The sequence below is a fragment of the Trichomycterus rosablanca genome, chromosome 4, assembly GCF_030014385.1.
Source record: "Trichomycterus rosablanca isolate fTriRos1 chromosome 4, fTriRos1.hap1, whole genome shotgun sequence".
Lineage (NCBI taxonomy): Eukaryota > Metazoa > Chordata > Actinopteri > Siluriformes > Trichomycteridae > Trichomycterus > Trichomycterus rosablanca.
In genome coordinates this window covers 8854314-8878120 of record NC_085991.1, presented here as the reverse complement: position 1 = coordinate 8878120, position 23807 = coordinate 8854314, and the positions used below count along the sequence as shown (strand labels likewise).

Here is a 23807-nt window from a genome sequence, read left to right as displayed (position 1 = left end):
TGTGGGGGTCCTGACCACTGAAGAACAGCATAAAAGGCGGCTAACAAAGCATGCAGAGAAACAGATGGACTACAGTCAGTAAGTGTAGAACTACAAAGTGCTTCTATATGGACAGTGAGTGTAGAAACAAGGAGGTGGTTTTTATGTTATGGCTGATCAGTGTATAATTGTAACCTCTGCTGCTGGTTCCACTATATGATTTGATCATATATTACAGGTCAATCACCCAAAACTTAACCTCCCAAAGCTCTAAGTCCATTCTATTCCGGTAAAAACGTTTGGTACTCAACTACTTCTTGATAGCTTTTACAGGTCAACACAAAGCTCTGCTTTATTTGCCTATTCAAATGAAACACGGTCTGATTGGTTCTCGTTCTTCCTTCACAATTTGCTTAGCTGATGTAATCATCTACATCATCTGGTCCACTCTTTCATAAAAATGGTGCAGAAGTGCAGTAGTCCTGCATAATAGAACCTCGCGGCAAAGTCAACCTCCCACACGCAGGAGAGAAATAGAGCTAAAGAAGATGAAGAATAGTTGATGGTTTGAATAGATTTAGGATTACACCTAATACTCTTGTGATACCTGGATTTCGTCAATAGCATTTATAGCACCTGGCTAACGTGTAACCAGATTACAACCCCAGAAATTTAACTTTTCGTGTCTTTATTGAACACGCTGATTAATCATTCACGGCCCAGGCTGAGAATGTTCAGATGCTGCCCAGGACCTGAGGCAACAGAACCTTCCCCAAACCATCGTGCTCCCTCAATAGGATTTTGGTGCGTTCCTGTTTTTGGAGGGCGGTTGATTTCTCATTTGTACTTGTGCAGTAGAATGAAATGCTTTTTTCTGCATATCTCAGCTTGTTTGGAAGACGGGGTCAGAGCACAGGTCAGCCGTTGTACAGAGCCTCTGGAGCCTGAGAGTGTTAAGGGCTTTGCCCAAAGCCCCAACAGTAGCAGAGCCAGGATTCAAACCCACAGTCTTTCATTTGAAAACCCAAAGCTCTAACATTTAGAATTTAACACTTTCGTAACAATACTAGTGAACTAAAAATTTAAACAATATATAGAAGCAGGATCAAGATAAGATTCCTTTATTGATCCCAATAGTGTCTGTATATATATATATATATATATATATATATATATATACAGTGTATCACAAAAGTGAGTACACCCCTCACATTTCTGCAGATATTTAAGTATATCTTTTCATGGGACAACACTGACAAAATGACACTTTGACACAATGAAAAGTAGTCTGTGTGCAGCTTATATAACAGTGTAAATTTATTCTTCCCTCAAAATAACTCAATATACAGCCATTAATGTCTAAACCACCGGCAACAAAAGTGAGTACACCCCTTAGTGAAAGTTCCTGAAGTGTCAATATTTTGTGTGGCCATCATTATTTCCCAGAACTGCCTTAACTCTCCTGGGCATGGAGTTTACCAGAGCTTCACAGGTTGCCACTGGAATGCTTTTCCACTCCTCCATGACGACATCACGGAGCTGGCGGATATTCGAGACTTTGCGCTCCTCCACCTTCCGCTTGAGGATGCCCCAAAGATTTTCTATTGGGTTTAGGTCTGGAGACATGCTTGGCCAGTCCATCACCTTTACCCTCAGCCTCTTCAATAAAGCAGTGGTCGTCTTAGAGGTGTGTTTGGGGTCATTATCATGCTGGAACACTGCCCTGCGACCCAGTTTCCGGAGGGAGGGGATCATGCTCTGCTTCAGTATTTCACAGTACATATTGGAGTTCATGTGTCCCTCAATGAAATGTAACTCCCCAACACCTGCTGCACTCATGCAGCCCCAGACCATGGCATTCCCACCACCATGCTTGACTGTAGGCATGACACACTTATCTTTGTACTCCTCACCTGATTGCCGCCACACATGCTTGAGACCATCTGAACCAAACAAATTAATCTTGGTCTCATCAGACCATAGGACATGGTTCCAGTAATCCATGTCCTTTGTTGACATGTCTTCAGCAAACTGTTTGCAGGCTTTCTTGTGTAGAGACTTCAGAAGAGGCTTCCTTCTGAGGTGACAGCCATGCAGACCAATTTGATGTAGTGTGCGGCGTATGGTCTGAGCACTGACAGGCTGACCCCCCACCTTTTCAATCTCTGCAGCAATGCTGACAGCACTCCTGTGCCTATCTTTCAAAGACAGCAGTTGGATGTGACGCTGAGCACGTGCACTCAGCTTCTTTGGACGACCAACGCGAGGTCTGTTCTGAGTGGACCCTGCTCTTTTAAAACGCTGGATGATCTTGGCCACTGTGCTGCCAGGGGTGTCAGGGGTGTACTCACTTTTGTGATACACTGTATATATATACAGTGTATCACAAAAGTGAGTACACCCCTGACATTTCTGCAGATATTTAAGTATATCTTTTCATGGGACAACACTGACAAAATGACACTTTGACACAATGAAAAGTAGTCTGTGTGCAGCTTATATAACAGTGTAAATTTATTCTTCCCTCAAAATAACTCAATATACAGCCATTAATGTCTAAACCACCGGCAACAAAAGTGAGTACACCCCTAAGAGACTACACCCCTAAATGTCCAAATTGAGCACTGCTTGTCATTTTCCCTCCAAAATGTCATGTGATTTGTTAGTGTTACTAGGTCTCAGGTGTGCATAGGGAGCAGGTGTGTTCAATTTAGTAGTACAGCTCTCACACTCTCTCATACTGGTCACTGAAAGTTCCAACATGGCACCTCATGGCAAAGAACTCTCTGAGGATCTTAAAAGACGAATTGTTGCGCTACATGAAGATGGCCAAGGCTACAAGAAGATTGCCAACACCCTGAAACTGAGCTGCAGCACAGTGGCCAAGATCATCCAGCGTTTTAAAAGAGCAGGGTCCACTCAGAACAGACCTTGCGTTGGTCGTCCAAAGAAGCTGAGTGCACGTGCTCAGCGTCACATCCAACTGCTGTCTCTGAAAGATAGGTGCAGGAGTGCTGTCAGCATTGCTGCAGAGATTGAAAAGGTGGGGGGTCAGCCTGTCAGTGCTCAGACCATACGCTGCACACTACATCAAATTGGTCTGCATGGCTGTCACCCCAGAAGGAAGCCTCTTCTGAAGTCTCTACACAAGAAAGCCCGCAAACAGTTTGCTGAAGACATGTCAACAAAGGACATGGATTACTGAAACCATGTCCTATGGTCTGATGAGATTGTTTGGTTCAGATGGTCTCAAGCATGTGTGGCGGCAATCAGGTGAGGAGTACAAAGATAAGTGTGTCATGCCTACAGTCAAGCATGGTGGTGGGAATGCCATAATCTGGGGCTGCATGAGTGCAGCAGGTGTTGGGGAGTTACATTTCATTGAGGGACACATGAACTCCAATATGTACTGTGAAATACTGAAGCAGAGCATGATCCCCTCCCTCCGGAAACTGGGTCGCAGGGCAGTGTTCCAGCATGATAATGACCCCAAACACACCTCTAAGACGGCCACTGCTTTATTGAAGAGGCTGAGGGTAAAGGTGATGGACTGGCCAAGCATGTCTCCAGACCTAAACCCAATAGAACATCTTTGGGGCATCCTCAAGCGGAAGGTGGAGGAGCGCAAAGTCTCGAATATCCGCCAGCTCCGTGATGTCGTCATGGAGGAGTGGAAAAGCATTCCAGTGGCAACCTGTGAAGCTCTGGTAAACTCCATGCCCAGGAGAGTTAAGGCAGTTCTGGGAAATAATGGTGGCCACACAAAATATTGACACTTCAGGAACTTTCACTAAGGGGTGTACTCACTTTTGTTGCCGGTGGTTTAGACATTAATGGCTGTATATTGAGTTATTTTGAGGGAAGAATAAATTTACACTGTTATATAAGCTGCACACAGGCTACTTTTCATTGTGTCAAAGTGTCATTTTGTCAGTGTTGTCCCATGAAAAGATATACTTAAATATCTGCAGAAATGTGAGGGGTGTACTCACTTTTGTGATACACTGTATATTAATCAGTCCACTTTCTACACTCACTGTCTATTTTATCAGCTCCACTTACCATATAGAAGCACGTTGTAGTTCTACAATTACTGACTGTAGTCCATCTGTTTCTCTGCATGCTTTGTTAGCCCCCTTTCATGCTGTTCTTCAATGGTCAGGACTCTCCCAGGACCACCACAGAGCAGGTATTATTTAGGTGGTGGATCATTCTTAGCACTGCACTGACATGGTGGTGGTGTGTTAGTGTGTGTTGTGCTGGTATGAGTGGATAAGACACAGCAGCACTGATGGAGTTTTTAAACACCTCACTGTCACTGCTGGACTGAGAATAGTCCACCAACCAAAAATAACCAGCCAACAGTGCCACATGGGCAGCGTCCTGAAGACCACTAATGAAGGTCTCGAAGACGACCAACTCAAACAGCAGCAATAGATGAGCGACCGTCTCCGACTTTACATCTACAAGATGGACCAACTAGGTAGGAGTGTCTAATAGAGTGGACAGTGAGTGGACACTGTCAAAACTCATACCAGCACAACACACACTAACACACCACCACCATGTCAGTGTCACTGCAGAATGCACCTAAATAATACCTGGTCTGTGGTGGTCCTGTAGGGGTCCTGACCATTGAAGAACAGGGTGAAAGCAGGTTAAAACGGTATGTAGAGAAACAGATGGACTGCAGTCAGTAATCGTAGAACTACAAAATGCTTCTATATGGTAAGTGGAGCTGATAAAATGGACAGTGAGTGTAGAAACAAAGATGGTTTTAATGTTATGGCTGGGGGAGCTGGTCAGTTTGTGGACAGCCTGTGTATTCCGCTGCTGTTATGCAGTCAGATGGCAGTGGGCACAAAAGAATGTCTGAAGCGCTCCGTCTTGTTCTTTAGTGGAATAAGCCAATGACTAATGCCCAGCTGCCATAGTTCCTCATCGAGAGGGTGAGGAAACTATCATCTTCTCACAAACTACCTCCCGACTGTCCAGCTCCAGACCAAGAATGGTGCTCTGGTTATGCAAGGGTCTGGTTATGCAAGGGTATCCAGGTTTGGTGCCAAGATCCTGGTGACAATGCTCTTATTACTCATTTATGTGGAAGACCATTACAAATTTGCACATTGTGCTCTTGTTGTGGTCTCTACAGGATGCCCACTCCTTGGAAAGCAGCTATTATACTGATTGATTTTGGGTGTTATTGTGGATAAATATCCAAGTATTTCCAAGTCTTCTGTTTTGACCGGAGCGTTATTCCATTGCACGTCTAATAATTGGAAAATCTGACTTTTTAATCTACTTTTAGGTAGCATTCACCCGGATAAAAATGGTATACTCCCTCCTTGACATGGCCAATAAGGTCTGTAGACACCCGACTAGCCAATGGCACCAAACGTGGATACCACTGGTGGTGGGCTAGTGTAATAGACGTCGCGCAACCAGAGCACCGTTCTTGGAACATACCATCTAATACATCAATAACAATTACTAGGGATGTCCCGATCCGATCTTAAAGATCGGAGTCTGGCCCGATCAAGGCGTTTTTTAACTGATCGGTATCGGCTTTACTAAGCCTGATCCCAAGCCCGATCGTTCTGCAATGCGAGCGTTTCACTAGGTACAAGTTCATTACTGTACAATTTTACTGTTTATATGGTGTGCGTCAGTCAAGGATCACACCGGTTTACAAAACAATAACTTTTAATCAGAGTATGAAAACTTCAGGACCATAACATTCAGTGTTACCATGTTACAAGACTAAACAACATCTCAGTATCAAGCACTCTGATTGGCTTAGTTACAACACGCCTACAAGTACGGGGGCTCATAACAAACAAACCAGATATCATTTAACCAAACGATTTACAATTTGATACAACACCTGAAAAATAATCAGTCGAATACAGCGAGTTTATTATTATGTGATGAAAAGAGGAACCGGCTGTGAAGAACCTTCACTTCACTTTGAGTGTTCTAGTTTTACTATTACAATGCTGCACTAAGTTTGTTTACTTTTATTTTGTAAAAATAAAAGAACATTAAGCAATAGTTTGGATGCAGGCAAGTTTCCTAAAGCACTGCAGAGCTATTCAGTTGTTAAACATATACATTGGATTCATTTGAATAACTGTGATGTACTTGAAGTGTGCACTGTGTGAACAGTATTATCCAGTTCTTATCTAGACAATATCTAGAAAATAGAAAAGTATCGGTTTGAGACTCGGTATCGGAAGACACTCAAAATTAATGATCAGGAACAAAAAAACTTGATCGGGACATCTCTAACAATTACTATATTACCTATTGATTTATCATTATGATCTGTTTCCTAGGCAGTTGCACATCTATGTGTATCTGTCTTCCAAAGGAATCTGCTATATTTCACTTTTAAACACATAAGCTGGGGGATATTTGGCCATATCTTGAGCCCTACTGACTAAAAGCTTTCTTGTAGATAGAAGCTCTTACAATGACCAAAGCCACTATAACCACTTTAACCTCGGAATTCCCCTGTCATTTACTGGATGGGGGATTACACGTCAAAATCCTTAGAAGACTGACACTAATTCACCAGGTCAAGACCTAGTACCATTCCTGGCTAATGATCAAGTTGGCTGGGGGATTATCAGGTAAAACAGGCCAAAATCCAAATTGGTGGTTCCAAACATTAACCATCTTTAGGCCAATTTAGGCTTCCCTGAAGTCTAAATAATTGCATTTAGTGCTCTCCTCCAAGTGTGTAAAAGTGTTGTTGGTAGCCTTAACACATTACATCAAGCCAGGTAAAATTATCTGCATACTTTGTGTCAAATGTGTGAAGGTTAACCGAGGGCAGCAAGTAGGAATGCGATGCTTCCGTCAAATTTGTGAGGTTTTTCATCAGTGTGGGAGTTTCAGGTACAGCGGTTTAGTCTTTTTTCCTGGAGGCAGACATGCACTGTATGTGTGTCAAGGATGCAGAAGGACATAACCTACATCTTGACTATCTTCCCAGCAGCTGCTTCACAGCACAAAATGCACCAGGTTCACTTCATAAAACTCAAAACATTTAGTGTAAAAATGTGTATTTCTTATTTTATTTAATTAAGACTTGTAACTCCTTGTTTCTACACTCACTGTCCATATTATCAGCTCCACTTACCATATAGAAGCACTTTGTAGTTGTACAATTACTGACTGTAGTCCATCTGTTTCTCTGCATGCTTTGTTAGCCCCCTTTTATGCTGTTCTTCAATGGTCAGGACCCCCACAGAGTAGGTATTATTTAGGTGGTGGATCATTCTCAGCACAGCAGTGACACTGACATGGTGGTGGTGTGTTAGCAGTGCTGCTGGAGTGAGAATAGTCCACCAACCAAAAATATCCAGCCAACAGCGCCCCGTGGGCAGCGTCCTGTGACCACTGATGAAGGTCTGGAAGATGACCAACTCAAACAGCAGCAATAGATGAGCGATCGTCTCTGATTTTACATCTACAAGGTGGACAGTGAGTGGACACGGTATTTAAAACCTCCAGCAGCGCTGCTGTGTCTGATCCACTCATACCAGCACAACACACACTAACACACCACCACCATGTCAGTGTCACTGCAGTGCTGAGAATGATCCACCACCCAAATAATACCTGCTCTGTGGTCGTCCTGGGAGAGTCCTGACCATTGAAGAACAGCATGAACGGGGGCTAACAAAGCATGCAGAGAAACAGATGGACTACAGTCAGTAATTGTAGTACTACAAAATGCTTCTGTATGGTAAGTGGAGCTGATAAAATGGACAGTGTGTGTAGAATCAAGAAGGTGGTTTTAATGTTATGGCCGATCAGTGTAGACTAACCATTTTCAAGGTGCCTCTAATAGCTGTAGCCTATTGGTTAAGGTACTGGTCTAGTAATCAGAAGGGACCTGGTTCAAGCCCAATCACTGCCAGGTTGCTGCTGTTGCTCATATGCTCAGACTGTATACTGTAACTCTAATGTAAGTCGCTTTGGATAAAGGCGTCTACTAATCGCTGAAAATGTGAATAGCCTAGTCGGGCAATCAAACGCAGCTCTTTGCCACTTCAATAGAAACTTCCAAAGTCTACTTGAGGTGCTGGCACATGTGGCAGACATGTACAGAGAGCATAGTGTGATCCTCTGTCTGTGTTAAGGCTTTCCAGGTCTTCAAAGTAGCAGCTTTAGACTTTTCTGAGAAGTACCAGGGGTCACCAGAGTACTTAGAAGACTTCCCAACTACATCATACACCCTTGAGGTCTTGAATTTTAACAGTCTGTCTGGCATACATTACCCGTCTGGGAAATATGATGCTGTAAAATCATGTTATGTAAATGTTTTTCCACAGCACAGACTGGCAGCCTGGTCAAGACCGGGTGTGAGGGTTGGGTGTATGGATTTTAGAATTGAATAGTGTACAGTGTATGTGTACAGAAGCAGGGAGGGTTAAGGGCCTTGCTCAAGGGCCCAACAGTGGCAGCATGGCAGAGCCAGGATCCTACCTCTCAACCTTTTGATTGATAACCCAAAGCTCTACCCACTAGACTACCACTGTACAAGTAAATAGGACAGTGGTAGTATATAGGTCCAATTATTATATACAACGATGAGGCATAACATTATGACCACCTCCATGTCCATTTTATCAGCTCCACTTACCATATAGAAGCATTTTGTACTTCTAGAATTACTGACTGTAGTCCATCTCTTTTCTACACACTTTTTTAGCCTGCTTTCACCCTGTTCATCAATGGTCAGGACCCCCATAGGACCACCACAGAGCAGGTATTATTTGGGTGGTGGATCATTCCCAACACTGCAGTGACACTGACATGGTGGTGGTGTGTTAGTGTGTGTTGTGCTGGTATGAGTGGATCAGACACAGCAATGCTGATGGAGTTTTTAAACACCTCACTGTCACTGCTGGACTGAGAATAGTCCACCAACCAAAAACGTCCAACCAACAGCACCCCGTGGGCAGCGTCCTGTGACCACTGATGAAGGTCTAGAAGATGACCAACTCAAACAGCAGCAATAGATGAGCGATCGTCTCTGACTTTACATCTACAAGGTGGACAGTGAGTGGACACGGTATTTAAAAACTCCAGCAACGCTGCTGTGTCTGATCCACTCATACCAGCACAACACATACTAACACACCACCACCATGTCAGTGTCACTGCAGTGCTGTGAATGATCCACCACCTAAATAATACCTGCTCTGTGGTGGCCCTGACCATTGAAGAACAGCTTGAAAGGGGGCTCAAAAAGCAAGTAGAGAAACAGATGGACTACAGTCAGTAATTGTAGAACTACAAAGAGTAGCTGATAAAATGGACAGTGTGTGTAGAAACAAACTGATTGCTATGGGAAAAAGTAAATGGTACACAATATAACAGGGGGCTTTGAACCTACTTTAAGAGCTGCAGCAAGAAATCAAAGTTGCCAGTAACTACTCCACATCATGGGGATAATAATGATCCACCCTTTTGGAAAAATCAATTCAGACTTTTCAAATAGCCTACAGGATATAATAGCAGCCACTACTATACTAACACTATTTATGTTGGGGGGGAGGGGTCTTTTACCAAGAACAAACATGTCCGATTCTAAATTGATACAATTCCAGACTCTCGCAAGCCACCGGACCTGCCGAACAGTCTTAGTAAATTGAAATCTAATCTTCCCGCATAGCCGCTCTGGTCTATGTTGTCTAGTGTCCGGGAGCCGCAGTGGACCGCGTGTGTTCAGAATGGTAAAAAGAAAGCAGCTGAACCAAAACACTTAGAGTTTTAGCCTTCGTCTCCAAGGGGTCCTGCACCATGGTCCTGCGCCAGGACCACGTCTTGGACCTCAGCCCAGCAATGCTTCATACGTACACTTATAACACAGAGCTGTCAGAGCATTTCCACACCACATTCCATTCACACACAGCTGCGAGACTTGTTCGCACTACTCATTTGGGAGGAAGCCCATCTGTCTGTGAAAGCTCCGCTAAAGAAAGGCATCTGTCCTGTACCTGTATTTGGCTGCTACCCGAGACGCATTGATTTGCAGCTAAAATAAGCAGCGCAGCAGAACTTCTGCTCAGATTTCACACCAAAGATTGGAAACCATAACTGAGGCTTAGTCCATACTAACATGGAGGCATTTGAAATGCTGTTTGGGTTTCATTTACATCAGCATTCTATGTCCACTAATTGTGAAAAGAATAAAAACAATAACCCCACTACTGAGGTGAGTAAAATGTCCAGTGTTTGTACTTCCAGGCACTACATATGATACATACTGGCTCCATGATATGTAGTGCATTATGTAGCCAACAATCAAAGCTGCACCAACACATCTACCAGATGTCCATATAATATTCAGTATGACAGCTTAGGGTTGGGGACGGCATGTTGGACCAACAAAAAGTAGATGCCACACAGTATCATCTTCTGAGAACATGTAGTCAGTCCTTGCTCCTGCTCTTGATATGCCAGTATGTTTTATCAGCACTTTGTAGTTCTACAATTACTGACTGTAGTCCATCTGTTTCTCTACATGCTTTGTTAGCCCCCTTTCATGCTGTTCTTCAATGGTCAGGACTCTCCCAGGACCACTACAGAGTAAGTATTATTTAGGTGGTGGATCATTCTCAGCACTGCAGTGACACTGACATGGTGGTGGTGTGTTAGTGTGTGTTGTGCTGGTATGAGTGGATTAGACACAGCAATGCTGCTGGAGTTTTTAAGCACCTCATTGTCCCTGCTGGACTGAGAATAGTCCATCAACCAAAAATGAGGCCGGCGTCCTGTGACCACTGATGAAGGTCTAGAAGATGACCGACTCAAACAGCAGCAATGGATGAGCGATCGTCTCTGACTTTACATCTACAAGGTGGACCAACTACGCAGGACTGTCTAATAGAGTGGACAGTGAGTGGACACGGTATTTAAAAACTCCAGCAGCGCTGCTGTGTCTGATCCACTCATACCAGCACAACACACACTAACACACCACCACCATGTCAGTGTCACTGCAGTGCTGAGAATGATCCACCACCTAAATAATACCTGCACTGTGGTGGTCCTGTGGGGGTCCTGACCATCGAAGAACAGGGTAAAAGCAGGTTAAAATAGTATGTAGAGAAATAGATGGACTACATTTAGTAATTGTAGAACTACAAAGTGCCTTTAAATGGTAAGTGGAGCTGATCAAATGGACAGTGAGTGTAGAAACAAGTAGGTGGGTTTAATGTTATGGCTGATCAGTGTAATTCCTATGTTCGGTCAGTGTCCTTGTGGCTCCAGGTAGACTCTAGGGAGTGTAGTGTGGTCTCTAGAGGGGGAGTGTGTTCGTCTCGGTTCTCCTCAGTCAGAGCGGAGGTCAACATCAGGATGGCTTGCTTTAAATTGCATGTGAGCGTGAGTGAGGTGTGGGTGATTTTCCCGGTCTTCTGAGTAGGCGTCATGCAGGATACATACTTGATCCTTGACGATTCTGTCCTGGTTCCAAACTGACTTCGCTCCCTGCACTTTAGGAAAATTCATGGCTCCTATTTAAATTCAGAGTGATGCGGGGCAAGGCGAGGGTATGCACCAGTCAGCACTACTGAGCTTTGCTAAACGTGCACCGTCCTCCCACTCGCTTTGGAGCCCTGGTACTAAATCTTATCCGCTGCGGGTTTCAATACCAACCAAGCACTGGCACACCTAATAGAACTTCTTTGATTGGTCGATCCGGGCTACCGGTTGGTCTGACCTGCAAGTAAGATTGTGGGTAAGATTTAGCAACGAGGGCATTAGATGGTGCCAGCTGTATCTTTTACAGCCTGCAGAGACTGAACTCCCACGCAGTCGAGCGAGCACGGCCAAGTGTGTCTGTGTGTGTGTGTGTGTATAACCTAAGAGGATATGAGCAATATGACTAAGCAGTAAGCGTGTCTAATTCGAGCAATGTTTACTAATGATTATGATCGCTACGGAGGGGCAGTGCCCTCCCACTGAGCTGGCAGGATACAGATACAGATGCAAAGTGCAACTTGCTCCGCATCCATCATACAACTTAATAAGCGACTATCTGACCACAGATCTGACCACAAAGAACAGAATGAGGAATAGAATACCTCTATCGCAGGTGTTGCCCATCACCTGCCTAATAAACGGACCAGGTCAGCGTTGGGTAGGCTGGAAAGTGAGCATCGCCCTCATCCGACGGTCCATTATTCCACTAGCGATCCCTCAGGACTCTCACGAGCATCCTCTTCAAAGCCCCTTTGCCTTTTGTCTCTCTTTGGCATGTCCTAGCTCCTCTCTCTCTCTCTCTCTCTCCTCTATCGCTCTATGTCTCTCGCCCTCCGAACAAGTCCTACTTACTCTTCCACGGCCCGTCCTGTCTCCGATCCTAACCCTCCGTTCGCCTGTCCTCTCGCTGCCCGATTCACCGCTTGAGAAGAGACATACCGCATATATTCGATCAATCTCTGTAACCTCGCTCCTCTGTTCCTCTCAGCAGAAGTGCGAGCACTTCCTCTCCCTAACCCTCTTCCCTCGATCCGCTACCTCGCTCAGACTCTCTCCGAGCGTTCTCTCTCTCTTCTCATGCACCAGGCTCTCGTTGCAGCAACACACACACACATACACACACACACACACACACACTTGAGAACGAGCATTAGCACAAAGTAAGAAGACCGTGTTGCCAAAAACTCAATTCGATAGTCGCATACATGTCTCCTAGTATCTTCATTGTGTACATAATTGGTGAAGTAAGTGGCTAAGGTACTAGACTTGTAATCAAAAGGTTGCTGGGTCAAGTCCCATTACTGCCAGGTTGCCTCCTTGGACATTTGAGCAAATCTCTTACCCTTAATTGGTTGGGTTGCATTCTGTCACAAATGTAATGTGGGCAGTTGTAGCCTAGTAGTCACTGGTTCAAGCCCCTACAGTCATAAAAGGCCAGTACATCATTGGTAAAGTAAGTGGTTAAGGTACTAGACTTGTAATCAAAAGGTTGCTTGGTCAAGCCCCATCACTGCCAGGTTGACTCTGTTGGACATTTGATTAAAGCTCTCACCCTCAATTGGTTTGATTGCATCAATCTTACAAGACATAATTGGTGAAGTAAGTGGTTCAAGTACTAGACTTTTAATCTGAAGGTTGCTGGGTCAAGCCCCATCACTGCCAGGTTGCGCCTTTGGATATCTGACCAAAGCTCTCACCCTCAATTGGTTGGGTTGCATTCTGTCACAAATGTAACATGGGCAGTAGCAGCCCAGCGGTTAAGGTACTGGACTAGTAATCAAAAGGTCGCTGGTTCAAGCCCCTACAATCATACAAGGTGAAGTAAGTGGTTAAGGTACTAAACTAGTAATCAGAAGGTTGCTAGGTCAAGCCCAATCAATGTCAGGTTGCCCTTTTGGATATTTGACCAAAGCTCTGGTCATACAAGGTGAAGTAAGTGGTTAAGGTACTAGACTAGTAATCAGAAGGTTGCTTGGTCAAACCCCGTCACTGCCAGGTTGCCCCTCTAGATATTTGACCAAAGCTCTCACCCTCAACTGGTTGGGTTCCATTCTGTCACAAATGTAATGTGGGCAGTTGTAGCCTAGGCCAGTACATCAATGGTAAAGCCTCATCACTGCCAGGTTGCCCCTGATGGCTCAATAACATGCTCTGTCAATAACAAAGCAAAATGAGTGGTTAAGGTACTAGACCTGTAATCAGAAGGTTGCTTGGTTAAGCCCCATCACTGTCAGCTTGCCCCTTTGGACATTTGAGCAAAGCTCTCACCCTCAATTGGTTGTGGTGGATTATGTCACAAATGTAATGTGGGCAGTCGTAGCCCAGTAATCACTGGTTCAAGCCCCTACAATCACACAAGGCCAGTACATCATTGGTGAAGTAATAAGTTGAGGTATGAGACTTGTAATCAGAAGGTTGTTTGGTCAAGCCCTATCACTGCCAGGCTGCCCCCTGTTGGACATTTCATTCTGTCACAAATGTAATGTGGGCAGTTGTAGCCTAGCAGTCAGGGTACTGGACGAGTAATCAAAAGGTCGCTGGTTCAAGCCCCACCACTGCCAGGTTGCCACCTGTGGGCCCTTGAGTAAGGCCCTTAACCCTCAATTGCTAAGACAGTGTAGTGTCACAGTGCTGTAAGTCTCTTTGGCATGCTGGCATGCTGACATGCTTAAATGTACTGAAGGCTGGTTCAACAGGATTTAAGAAAGGTGCCAACTGCCCTACTAATCCCCACACATAGACCTCCCAAAAAACTCAAATCCATTGATGCCATGTTTCCCACATATAGAACTGGGCCAAAATAGGGCCATTTTGCACACAATGTCAACATAAATCTCTTTACAACCATTAACGTCCATGCATGTGGCAATAAACACCATGTCCTTGTTTATCTCAATTCGTTCTTCCTATGCCATTCAAGCCCTGTGCACCAGTGACTAGACTGTCCTGACCTGTGTGCTGTGCAGTATGTCAAGGTCAGCCTGTCTGTCTTTCAGGCTGGCACACAACTGAGCTTCTACCTTCATGAAAATCTTGTTACGGCATCGATCCAGCCCTGGCCTAATTCAGATCAATACAATACCGGAGAAGACCGGGGGTCACAGCGACTGCTGCCACATGGGACGATATAATTACCAGTACTGTGAACCAGACAATGACAACGGGTGCAGAAAGTTGCATAGAAATTAGCCTAGATTAACTGATCATCAATGGATGAGTCTTCATTAACTCTGGCACTGAGATCCAGATTCATTCTGGAAATCTGTGCCATTCTAGAAGTCAAATCTATAAATGTTTATTCCTACTAAGAAAAAGTGAGATATTTCCATTTCTCGAGAGGTTTCCTTTCTCATCAAACAGAAATGTCAGCCAGGAAGACTCCCCTTACATACTTAAACGGTGAGCAAGATGAATAATTAAAGTAGTGGGCGTCCCGCAAAATCTGGGAAATCATCCAAGCTAGTAGATTTATTCTTTTACATTAGCTATGAAAGGAAAGAGCTCAGTCAGATCGTTTCAGCAGGACGTGAAGTCTCGAAAGACTGATTGCTCATGCAGAAGGTACGACCAGATATTAAAGATCCACTAAACTTGTAATTATAAATCAATTTAATGAATAAGAAGACGGATGTAGGGGTGTTTTATCATGGGTGAACTGAACTGTGAACCAGTTTGTTCTAGTCTTTACAATGCAAGGTCAAGTTCACACTAAACAACTAGATCTCTAGCACTCGGGAGTCTCTTAAGTCGTTGTGGTTTTCACACTACACGACTGATCGGCGATTTTTTTGTAATGCAGCGTGGGTATTATGGTTTGGCGTGGGCGTTAAGGTCACAAAGCCGAAGTATTCTGACAGAAACTATATTATGCCCCCGTCTCGCGTTTTTACACTCCTCCCACGAGTTTCCAAATCCCATATCTTGCGTTATCATTGGTTGCAGTTCGACACCGCACTCACTGCCAGTCGGCCGACTGATCCAGATATCTATCATGCTAGATATTTCTCCGAATGCCGAGTTGCTCCCGAGCTGCCACATCTAGCTGTGTAGTGTGTAGTGTAGTGTGAACTAGACATTAAGGGTTTAAGGTACTGGACTAGAAATTCCCTGGTTAGGCCGCTCAGTTGGCGCAGCGGTAAAACACGCTGAACACCAGAGCTGGGATCCAGAACACATCGTATCGCAGCCACATGAACAACGATTGGCCTGTTGTTCAGATAGGGGTGGGATATAGCCCATTAGGGTCACTCTTATAACTAATGCAATTATGACCTCTGCTGGCTGATTGATGGTGCCTGCACAGAGACCGGAAAAGAGTGCTGTCAGGGTGTGTCTCTCCGTGCACAGTGCTGATCCGCATTGCACTCGTCAAAGTGTAGGTGACAAAATGCATACGGCTGCTGCCCACGTGTCGGAGGGGGCGTGGGTTAGCTTCGTTCTCAATCAGAGCGGGGATCAGCATTGGTGGAGAGGAAGTGTGATGCAGTCGGGCAATTGCACTATATTCGTAAGTTTGTAATTGTAGGTTCCTTTGGATAAGAGCATCTGGTAATGCTAAAAATGTAAATGTAAATAAAAAAGAGTAACTTGTGGATGCATTTCATCTCATAACCAATGAGCTCTCCAACAGGCTGATGGAAAATTCTAGATAGCCTCAACTTTCTGGCTGGCCCATCACTTTGAACGGCTTTCACCATTTAACCCAACTATCTAAATAGCACGGTTATACAAGTTTTGATGATAATTTAAACAGGACGTTATTCGTTCCCAACTTTGGGCCCTAGATAGTGAGGAGATAATGATGTCACGGTCAAATGATTGGAATCGCTGGGACACAAAAAGTGTACATTGTCTAATGAACAGTTTAAATAGTTTAAATAAAGAAAAAATGACAAATTGACCAATATAAACAAGACATCAAAACATTTGGTGTTACTGCATCGTGTTCAGTGATTCCAGGCAAAGCTGAACGGTAAATTAGTAGTAAAACATTCAAATGAATTAATTAATGCATTATAAATTAATAGGCTTGGGTTCCAAGACTATCTATATGTCTGAATATAATTTTCATTGTACAATTGTAACCTCTGCTGTCTGGTCAAGGTGCCCGTACTAGTGATGATGATTTATAGGGGGCATATCATGTCCCTCTATATGTGATACGGCCCTCTTTGAAACTTAACAGCAAGTAAAAAAAATGTGCCAGGTGAAGGTGGCATGTGTAAATCTAAGCACTCCTTTGAAAGCGTGAGACTGATACAAGCCGCAAAAGAATTGCAATATGGGAAATGGCAATGTTTAGTTTGGAGGAATATTAGGGGGAAAACCTAAAAAAATTTTCCCCAGAGTATCCTGTCTTCGGTTTGGGTCTCCAGGCTTCTTAATAGCTCATTTCGTCATAACATAGTCATAACAGCTAATAGTGGTACTAATAGATGGCAAAAAATTCAAGTCAAGGAGTTTTGTGATTAATGACATAACAAAACAAAGTACAGCGGTACCTTAAAAGTCGACGTCAGTTGGTTCTGGGACTGGTGTCGAGTATTAAAGGCGTTGAGTTTTAAGGTATTTTTTCCCATAAGGATGTATGGAAAACCTGTTAATGCGTTCCATGATCCTGTAGAACTGCATATATTTTAGGCTAACGTAAAATAAAAGGGTTGTTTTTGACACTTATACACTGAAAATAACACAAATATAATATAAGAACACAGAAATACAATAAAAACTGCACTTTACCTTTACTTCTATATTGTTTCCTTACGCTTAGAATACTATATTCCGTTCAGTAAAGGAGCATTCACATGAGAAGTGAAAAAAATAGCTTTTCCGTTTTTTTCCCACGTCAAGTTTTGTGCACTGCCTGTGAGCGTGCCTTTACTGAACGGAATACAGTATTCCAAGATCAAGCATCACCACGATTAAGAAGCATAAGGAAACAATAAAGTAAAGGTAAAGTGCAGGTTTTATTGTATTTTTATATTAATTTTTAACTGTTTTTGAATTGTATTTCAGTGTTTTTTATAGACTTATCGACTCATGACTCAAAAGTCAGCAACATTACTTACGTGTGACAATTATATATATATATGATCCGACATCATTCTGATCGTGTCATTTTCTGCTCACTAATAACGCTCCGGCCGTCTTAACCCGCAACGCACGCAATGGGTATATGTTCCAGCTAGCTTCCGGCATAGTGATAAAGCGTCGCTCTCTACTCCCTCTTTTGAATATTAATCTCACTTAAAATTGTGGAATACCCTACACAGTGCACTTCACAGTAACAGATAATGTGAATGGAACGCTCCTACAGAATTGGAGCTAATGACTGAAAAAAAAACGCTTTCTGAACCAATCAGACCTTCTGACTGTAATTTTTAGTAAGAAATGCTGTTATTTGCATGTATTTACTTTACGTCACACAGATGACGTGTCAATGAAACGCTTGATTGGCTTTCTAACGAGTTCGTGTTTTACTTCACAACCAGGGAAAAGTTTGGAGGTTTTTAATTATAAGCACATTTACAAAATAACGGATTATATTCCTAATGGGACACACGGTTATAAATTTAATAGCATCTGGAAGAACATAAGCTAAGGTAAGCAGTGGTTATGGATATTTTGCTGTGTTTTGGATTTTGGCCGCTGTGCCGTGATTTATTGCGCGCTTTTGTTTTGCAATGAAAACAAAACGTATCAGTTTAAGCTTTTAACCGGTACCTAGGAAAGTAAAGGCACTAAGTAAAACGGCAAAATACAGTCGCTAATCTGTTGTTTTTTTATCTGAACCTACATATTATTTGTTTATTTCTACGCTACATTTCCAATATATGTTTTGTGTAGATTATATTGACTCGTGACTTGACTCGGACTCTAGCCTAAAGACTCGTGACTCGACTCGGACTCGTATTCTGTGACTTGTGAACATCTCTGATACAGATTCGTCTCATATCCGCACTTTGATGACGTTTTAAGGCACCATTCAAGCAGAGCTGTGAACAAAGCGGCTGTTCATTGTTAATTTGAAATTAAATAAATCATTTTTTTGGGTTTAAGGGACGTCGAGTTACAAGGTACCACTGTATTCCCTAGTCTGTCATTACATAATGTCATCGTATAATATGACACCGATTTACTGAACTTTGACCATGTTTGGCTTACTTTCTATTAACGAGCTGGTAGGGATGTTGTCATTTGTGTTACCCTAAAGTTTTCCAGCCCCAGATTAAGTAAAATTAAAATTCCTGTCAGTCATTAACCTGTCAGTCTGCTTAAATTTCCTCACAGACCGCCATGACGTAACAATTAGTTTAACTTTATTACGTAAACAGCGCACTGATTCAAACGTAGTCGCAAACATGAGGAACTATTTTTTTCTCCAGGCACCTGTTTACTAACGTCCAAAACACTGCGAAAAACACATAGATAAAATTAGAAGCACCTCCTAAAGTTAAAAAAAAAAAGTCTTTATGGTTTAAAAGTGATCCCTTTTTAACGTTTAAAACTGGTGGTTTTTAAAACTTACCCATAAACTGCATTTTATCCTCCATAATCCAACAGTGAGTTGCACATCTCTGACCAAACACAAGCGATGAAGTGAAGAGTCGCGGTGTTTTTGTGCTCCTCTGTATCTCACCTCGGGCTGGAATGTAGAAAAGCCGGCCGGCATGCCTGATCAAACCCAACGGGGTTGTGCGTCTGTGCCACACTGATGACACAGCCAAACAAAAGCAGCCCTACAGCGGTGATCCGGCACTAACAGCACACTGCACACTGGGCACTGTTCAACTGCTCCCTGCAGCGTTCACTGAAGCTAATCACAGCAACACAACAGTGCTTAATCTACATGCACCTCTTTCTAATGTTAAACATATGCCCGTTCTGTTATGTAATGCAGCACAACCTACTCCAGCACATCCTAAATGAGCTATATTTGTTTTTAATTTAATCACTAAGGAGGCTACACTGGGTTAAGCCAGTTGGGTTACCTTGCTGGGTTATTTCTCACTCAAATAACCCAATTGTTGGGTTATTTTCTCAACCCAGCACTTGGGTTACCATGTCCTATTGCCAATGGCTAAATTCCCTTAAGAATATAAATGTACATTTCGGCCAGAAAGGGCAGTTTGGAGATTTGCTGCAGCAGTATATTTGAGGTGTGTGTTTCCAGCTAATTGTAATACTTTAAATGCTTATAAAACAGATGTTTGAAATATTACTAACCCTATGTTTAGTTTAATTCCCTAAAAACTTTGTTTGCCTCTTCCAGTCATGAATATAAGTCCCCAAGAGATACTAACATTACTAACATTAGCGATAAAATATCAGTGCCAATCGTTGGACAATTTAGTGTCTCCAATTTACCTCACTTGCATGTCTTTGGACTGTGGGAGGAAACCAAAGCTCCCGGAGGAAACCCAGGCAGACACGGTGAGAACATGCAAACTCCACACAGAAAGAACCTGGACCACCCCACCTTTTTATGCTTTTTTATCAAATGCAAGCAATTTATGGTTAGTTGCCCAGGAGATGGCCAACGTTTATTTCAATGTTAGCATTACGCACATACATAGTGCTTAGGGCACAGTCAGATTGTTCTGACTTGGACATTGTGGGAGGTTACTTAACAAATAAGATGATTGTTACAAATGACCCTTGACATTATATTTTAGCCCACAATTCCATCTTAGTAACAGGGAAACCAATTGGTGTAATTAAATAGGAGTTTACAGAAGACCATGACTGGAATTCTTTATAGTGCCCTCAAGATTATATTCGCAATTCAGAGAGAATTAACTATACTGTGTAAATTAAAGGTATGACATGAATAAATATCAACAAGTGCTCTGTAAATAAATGCTCACGGAATATCCCAGTCCAATAATCAGCAATAACTAGCACTGGTATAAGAAAAATAAGGAATCATTCCTGGTCCATCATAATGTAAATTATTTTAATCCAAACACCACAGATCTCAAGATTCCACCGGGTTACTTTTCCATCTCTTTATTAAAAGAGGCTCAACACACTGCGGGTGTGAGCGGCCAAAGAAATCCAATTCTATGGCCTAACTCCCGGGCGACTCATTGTTCAACAGCACGCGCATTAACATGTAAATACCCCTCTCCCTCAGTCCTGACCTGAAAGGTCACGAGGAATGAATAGCGCCCTCGCATGCAGAAGTTTGGGGTGTTTTCGAATCCGTTGGCCTCGTGCACAATGCACGACGCCCTGTCCTGCACCCACGTGGTCGGCGTACACAGCGAGGCATGCATGTTCCATAAAGAAGTGGGGCAGAAAAACAGACAAGGGAGGAAGAGAAACAAAGGATAATACAGTGCTTCACATAGATCCAAAATTTCATTTCGAAAACCACCTCTTCAAGCAAGCATCCGACAGCTCACATTTGCGTGTGTGTGAGAGAGAACAGAACATTCACTGACATAATACCATCATTATTGTTATTTGGCAGTTATCTGATAGTCGGCGCACTGTTTAGGGTGTCTTGTGACAGCTAGACTTTAGACAAACTGTAACCCTGATCAGGATGAAGAAGTCATGCACATTCAACAGGGGTTTCGTGGAACTATCCTACACAGACTGAAATATCTCCATATTCCCTCAATCTTTTCATAATATTAAGTAAGGTAGATGGTGAAAGACCTAAATTATTTGCAATATGGCATTGAGAAATGTTCCAGTTTTAAACTGACAATTAAAGTCTGGCACATAGTTGTGAGCCACGCCCCATTTTTGCTTGAGCCTTTGGTAGAGCCTGCTTTTATACCCAATCATGAGTGTTATCACCTCAGTTATATGAATATTCTTCAAACCTTTTTACTTTTATTTTGGTCCTTTCCCAATTCAATTCCAAATGTGTTGATATTTACAACTCAGACATGTTCACAAGTCACAAAATACGAGTCCGAGTCAAGTCACGAGTCTTTAGGCTAGAGTCCGAGTCAAGTCATGAGTCAATATAATATACACAAACCATATATTGGAAATGTAGCGTAGAAATAAACAAATAATATGTAAGTTCAGATAAAAAACTACTTTCCTAGTCATAGTGTAAATGAATGTAATTTCTATAACAAGAAGCTACCAGTTAAAAGCTTCAACTGATACGTTTTGTTTTCATCATAACCACTGCTTACCTTAGCTTCTGTTCTTCCAGATGCTATTAAATTTATAACCGTGTGTCCCATTAGGTATATAATCCGTTATTTTGTAAATGTGCTTATAATTAAAAACCTCCAACATTTTCCCGGTTGTGAAGTAAAACACGAACTCGTTAGAAAGCCAATCAGGCGTTTTATTGACACATCATCTGTGTGACGCAAACTGAACAAGTGCAAATAACAGCGTTTCTTACTAAAAATTTAAATCAGAAGGTCTGATTGGTTCAGAGAGCGGTTCTTTCAACCATTAGCGCCAATTCTATTCACCTCGGTTGTTCCTGTGAAGTGCACTACTCAGGGGGTATTCCACCATTTTAAGTGAGATTCCAATCCAAAGGTAACGAAAATGTTCAAATGAAGTGAACTTCAAACCGTGTAGGGAGTAGGGAGCGACGCTTCATCACTACGCCGGAAGCTGGCTGGAACATTTACCCATTGCGTGTGCTGTGGGTTAAGACGGCCAAAACGGGTTAATTGTGACACATAACTAATGTTAACACATGCTGACGCTAGAGACTTTTGTTGTTTACTAGTCATTTTTTGCGAGTCATGAGTCCGAGTCATTTGAAACGAGTCCTGTGTGTGTGACTTACGACTTACATCATCTCTGGTATTGGGCATTGTACATTTTAGCTGAAGTGCATGTTACATTAGGTCAAAATTTCTATAATACTCCACAAAACTAAAGTAACTTCAATAAAAATCTTCAAGCCTCTCATTTTCCTTCTGCTGATCAAAAAAAACTGACCTTTTAAAAACATGGCTCAAGGGCTAAGCAGTTTCCAGAAACAAAATACTGTGGTGTCTTACCCGGCATTGAAGTTCCCTCTGCTGGATACTCCGGAAACTGTCCCTCAGAGGGGACGCTGACCGTCCTCCTCAGACTGCGAGTCTTCGCCGACGGAGCCGTCGGGCTCTCGTGCACCTCCGCAGGCATCTGGGAAAAGATCAGAGGTCACGCAATGAAGGTCAGGAGGGTGAGCGCTTTCACGGCGTGTCTAAAGGCTCGGTCCAGTGACAGCTCCTAATGGAGTAACTACTCAAATCTTCCAGCAAAAGAGCTGCCAATTACTGTGACAGCTTTTCAATTCAACCCATTGTAAGCTGACGTGAACTGAAACTTCTCTCACTGACCAAGAAGCTGAAGGAAACTTGGCATATATCATTAGTTTAAGAATTAAGATTCCAGTCACGGGCCGCAGCAAACGTCAGGACAGATTTATCATCGTTCATATTTCTGGTCTTAAACACATTCACCATGTTTCTTTTACAGGCTTAGTATTACATAAAGTGGTGGGGTAATATGTATAGGAATTTGTTCTATGTTTTCTAAATGAGCATGTAGAAATAAGTATAGGCAGCATATACACCGACAAGGCATAACATCATGACCACTGACAGGTGAAGTGAATAACACTGATTATCTCTTCATTACGGCACCTGTTAGTGGGTGGGATATATTAGTCAGAGTTGATGTGTTAGAAGCAAAGGGCCAAATTGTGATGGCTAGACGACTGGGTCAGAGCATCTCCAAAACTGCAGCTTCAAAAGTCAAAAGTGGTCCAAGGAAGGCACAGTGGTAAACCGGCGACAAGGTCATGGGCGGCCAAGGCTCATTGATCCACGTGGGGAGCGAAGGCTGGCCCGTGTGGTCCGATCCAACAGACGAGCTACTGTAGCTCAGATTGTTGAAGGAGTTAACGCTGCGTATGGGGCTGCATAGCCGCTGATCAGTCAGGGTGCCCGTGCTGACCCCTGTCCACCGCCGAAAGCGCCAACAATGGGTACGTGAGCATTCTATTTGGACCACGGATCAATGGAAGAAGGTGTCACGTTTTCTTTTACATCACGTGGATGGCCGGGTGCGTGTGCGTCGCTTATGCCTAGTTCACACTACACGATTTTTGCCCTGATTTTCGCTCGGCGACTGGTCGGCGCTTGATTTTCCGGGTCGGGAGCAACTCAGCGTTTGCTCGGCGATCAAAACTCGGCTCTCGATCGCTAAGTGTGAACTACTCAACAACTCGACCCGACCGGCTCGCCGAGCGCTCGGCGACTGGATTGAGTTTTCTAGCACGTCAGATATCTGATCTCAGATGTGCGACTGGGAATGAGTGACATGTCGAACAGCCATTGAGAACG

The 23807-nt window shown here is 43.2% G+C and overlaps 1 protein-coding gene across 1 annotated transcript in view; it reads right to left on the bottom strand.

The window, feature by feature from the left end:
• rasal2 (RAS protein activator like 2) overlaps positions 1 to 23807 on the bottom strand; it is a 95467-nt gene that overhangs the window by 42601 nt on the left and 29059 nt on the right. Inside the window, exon 3 of the mRNA XM_062992847.1 lies at positions 22476 to 22602. Within this exon, the coding sequence (XP_062848917.1) occupies positions 22476 to 22602 (127 nt within the window). The remainder of the gene's footprint in view (positions 1 to 22475; positions 22603 to 23807) is intronic.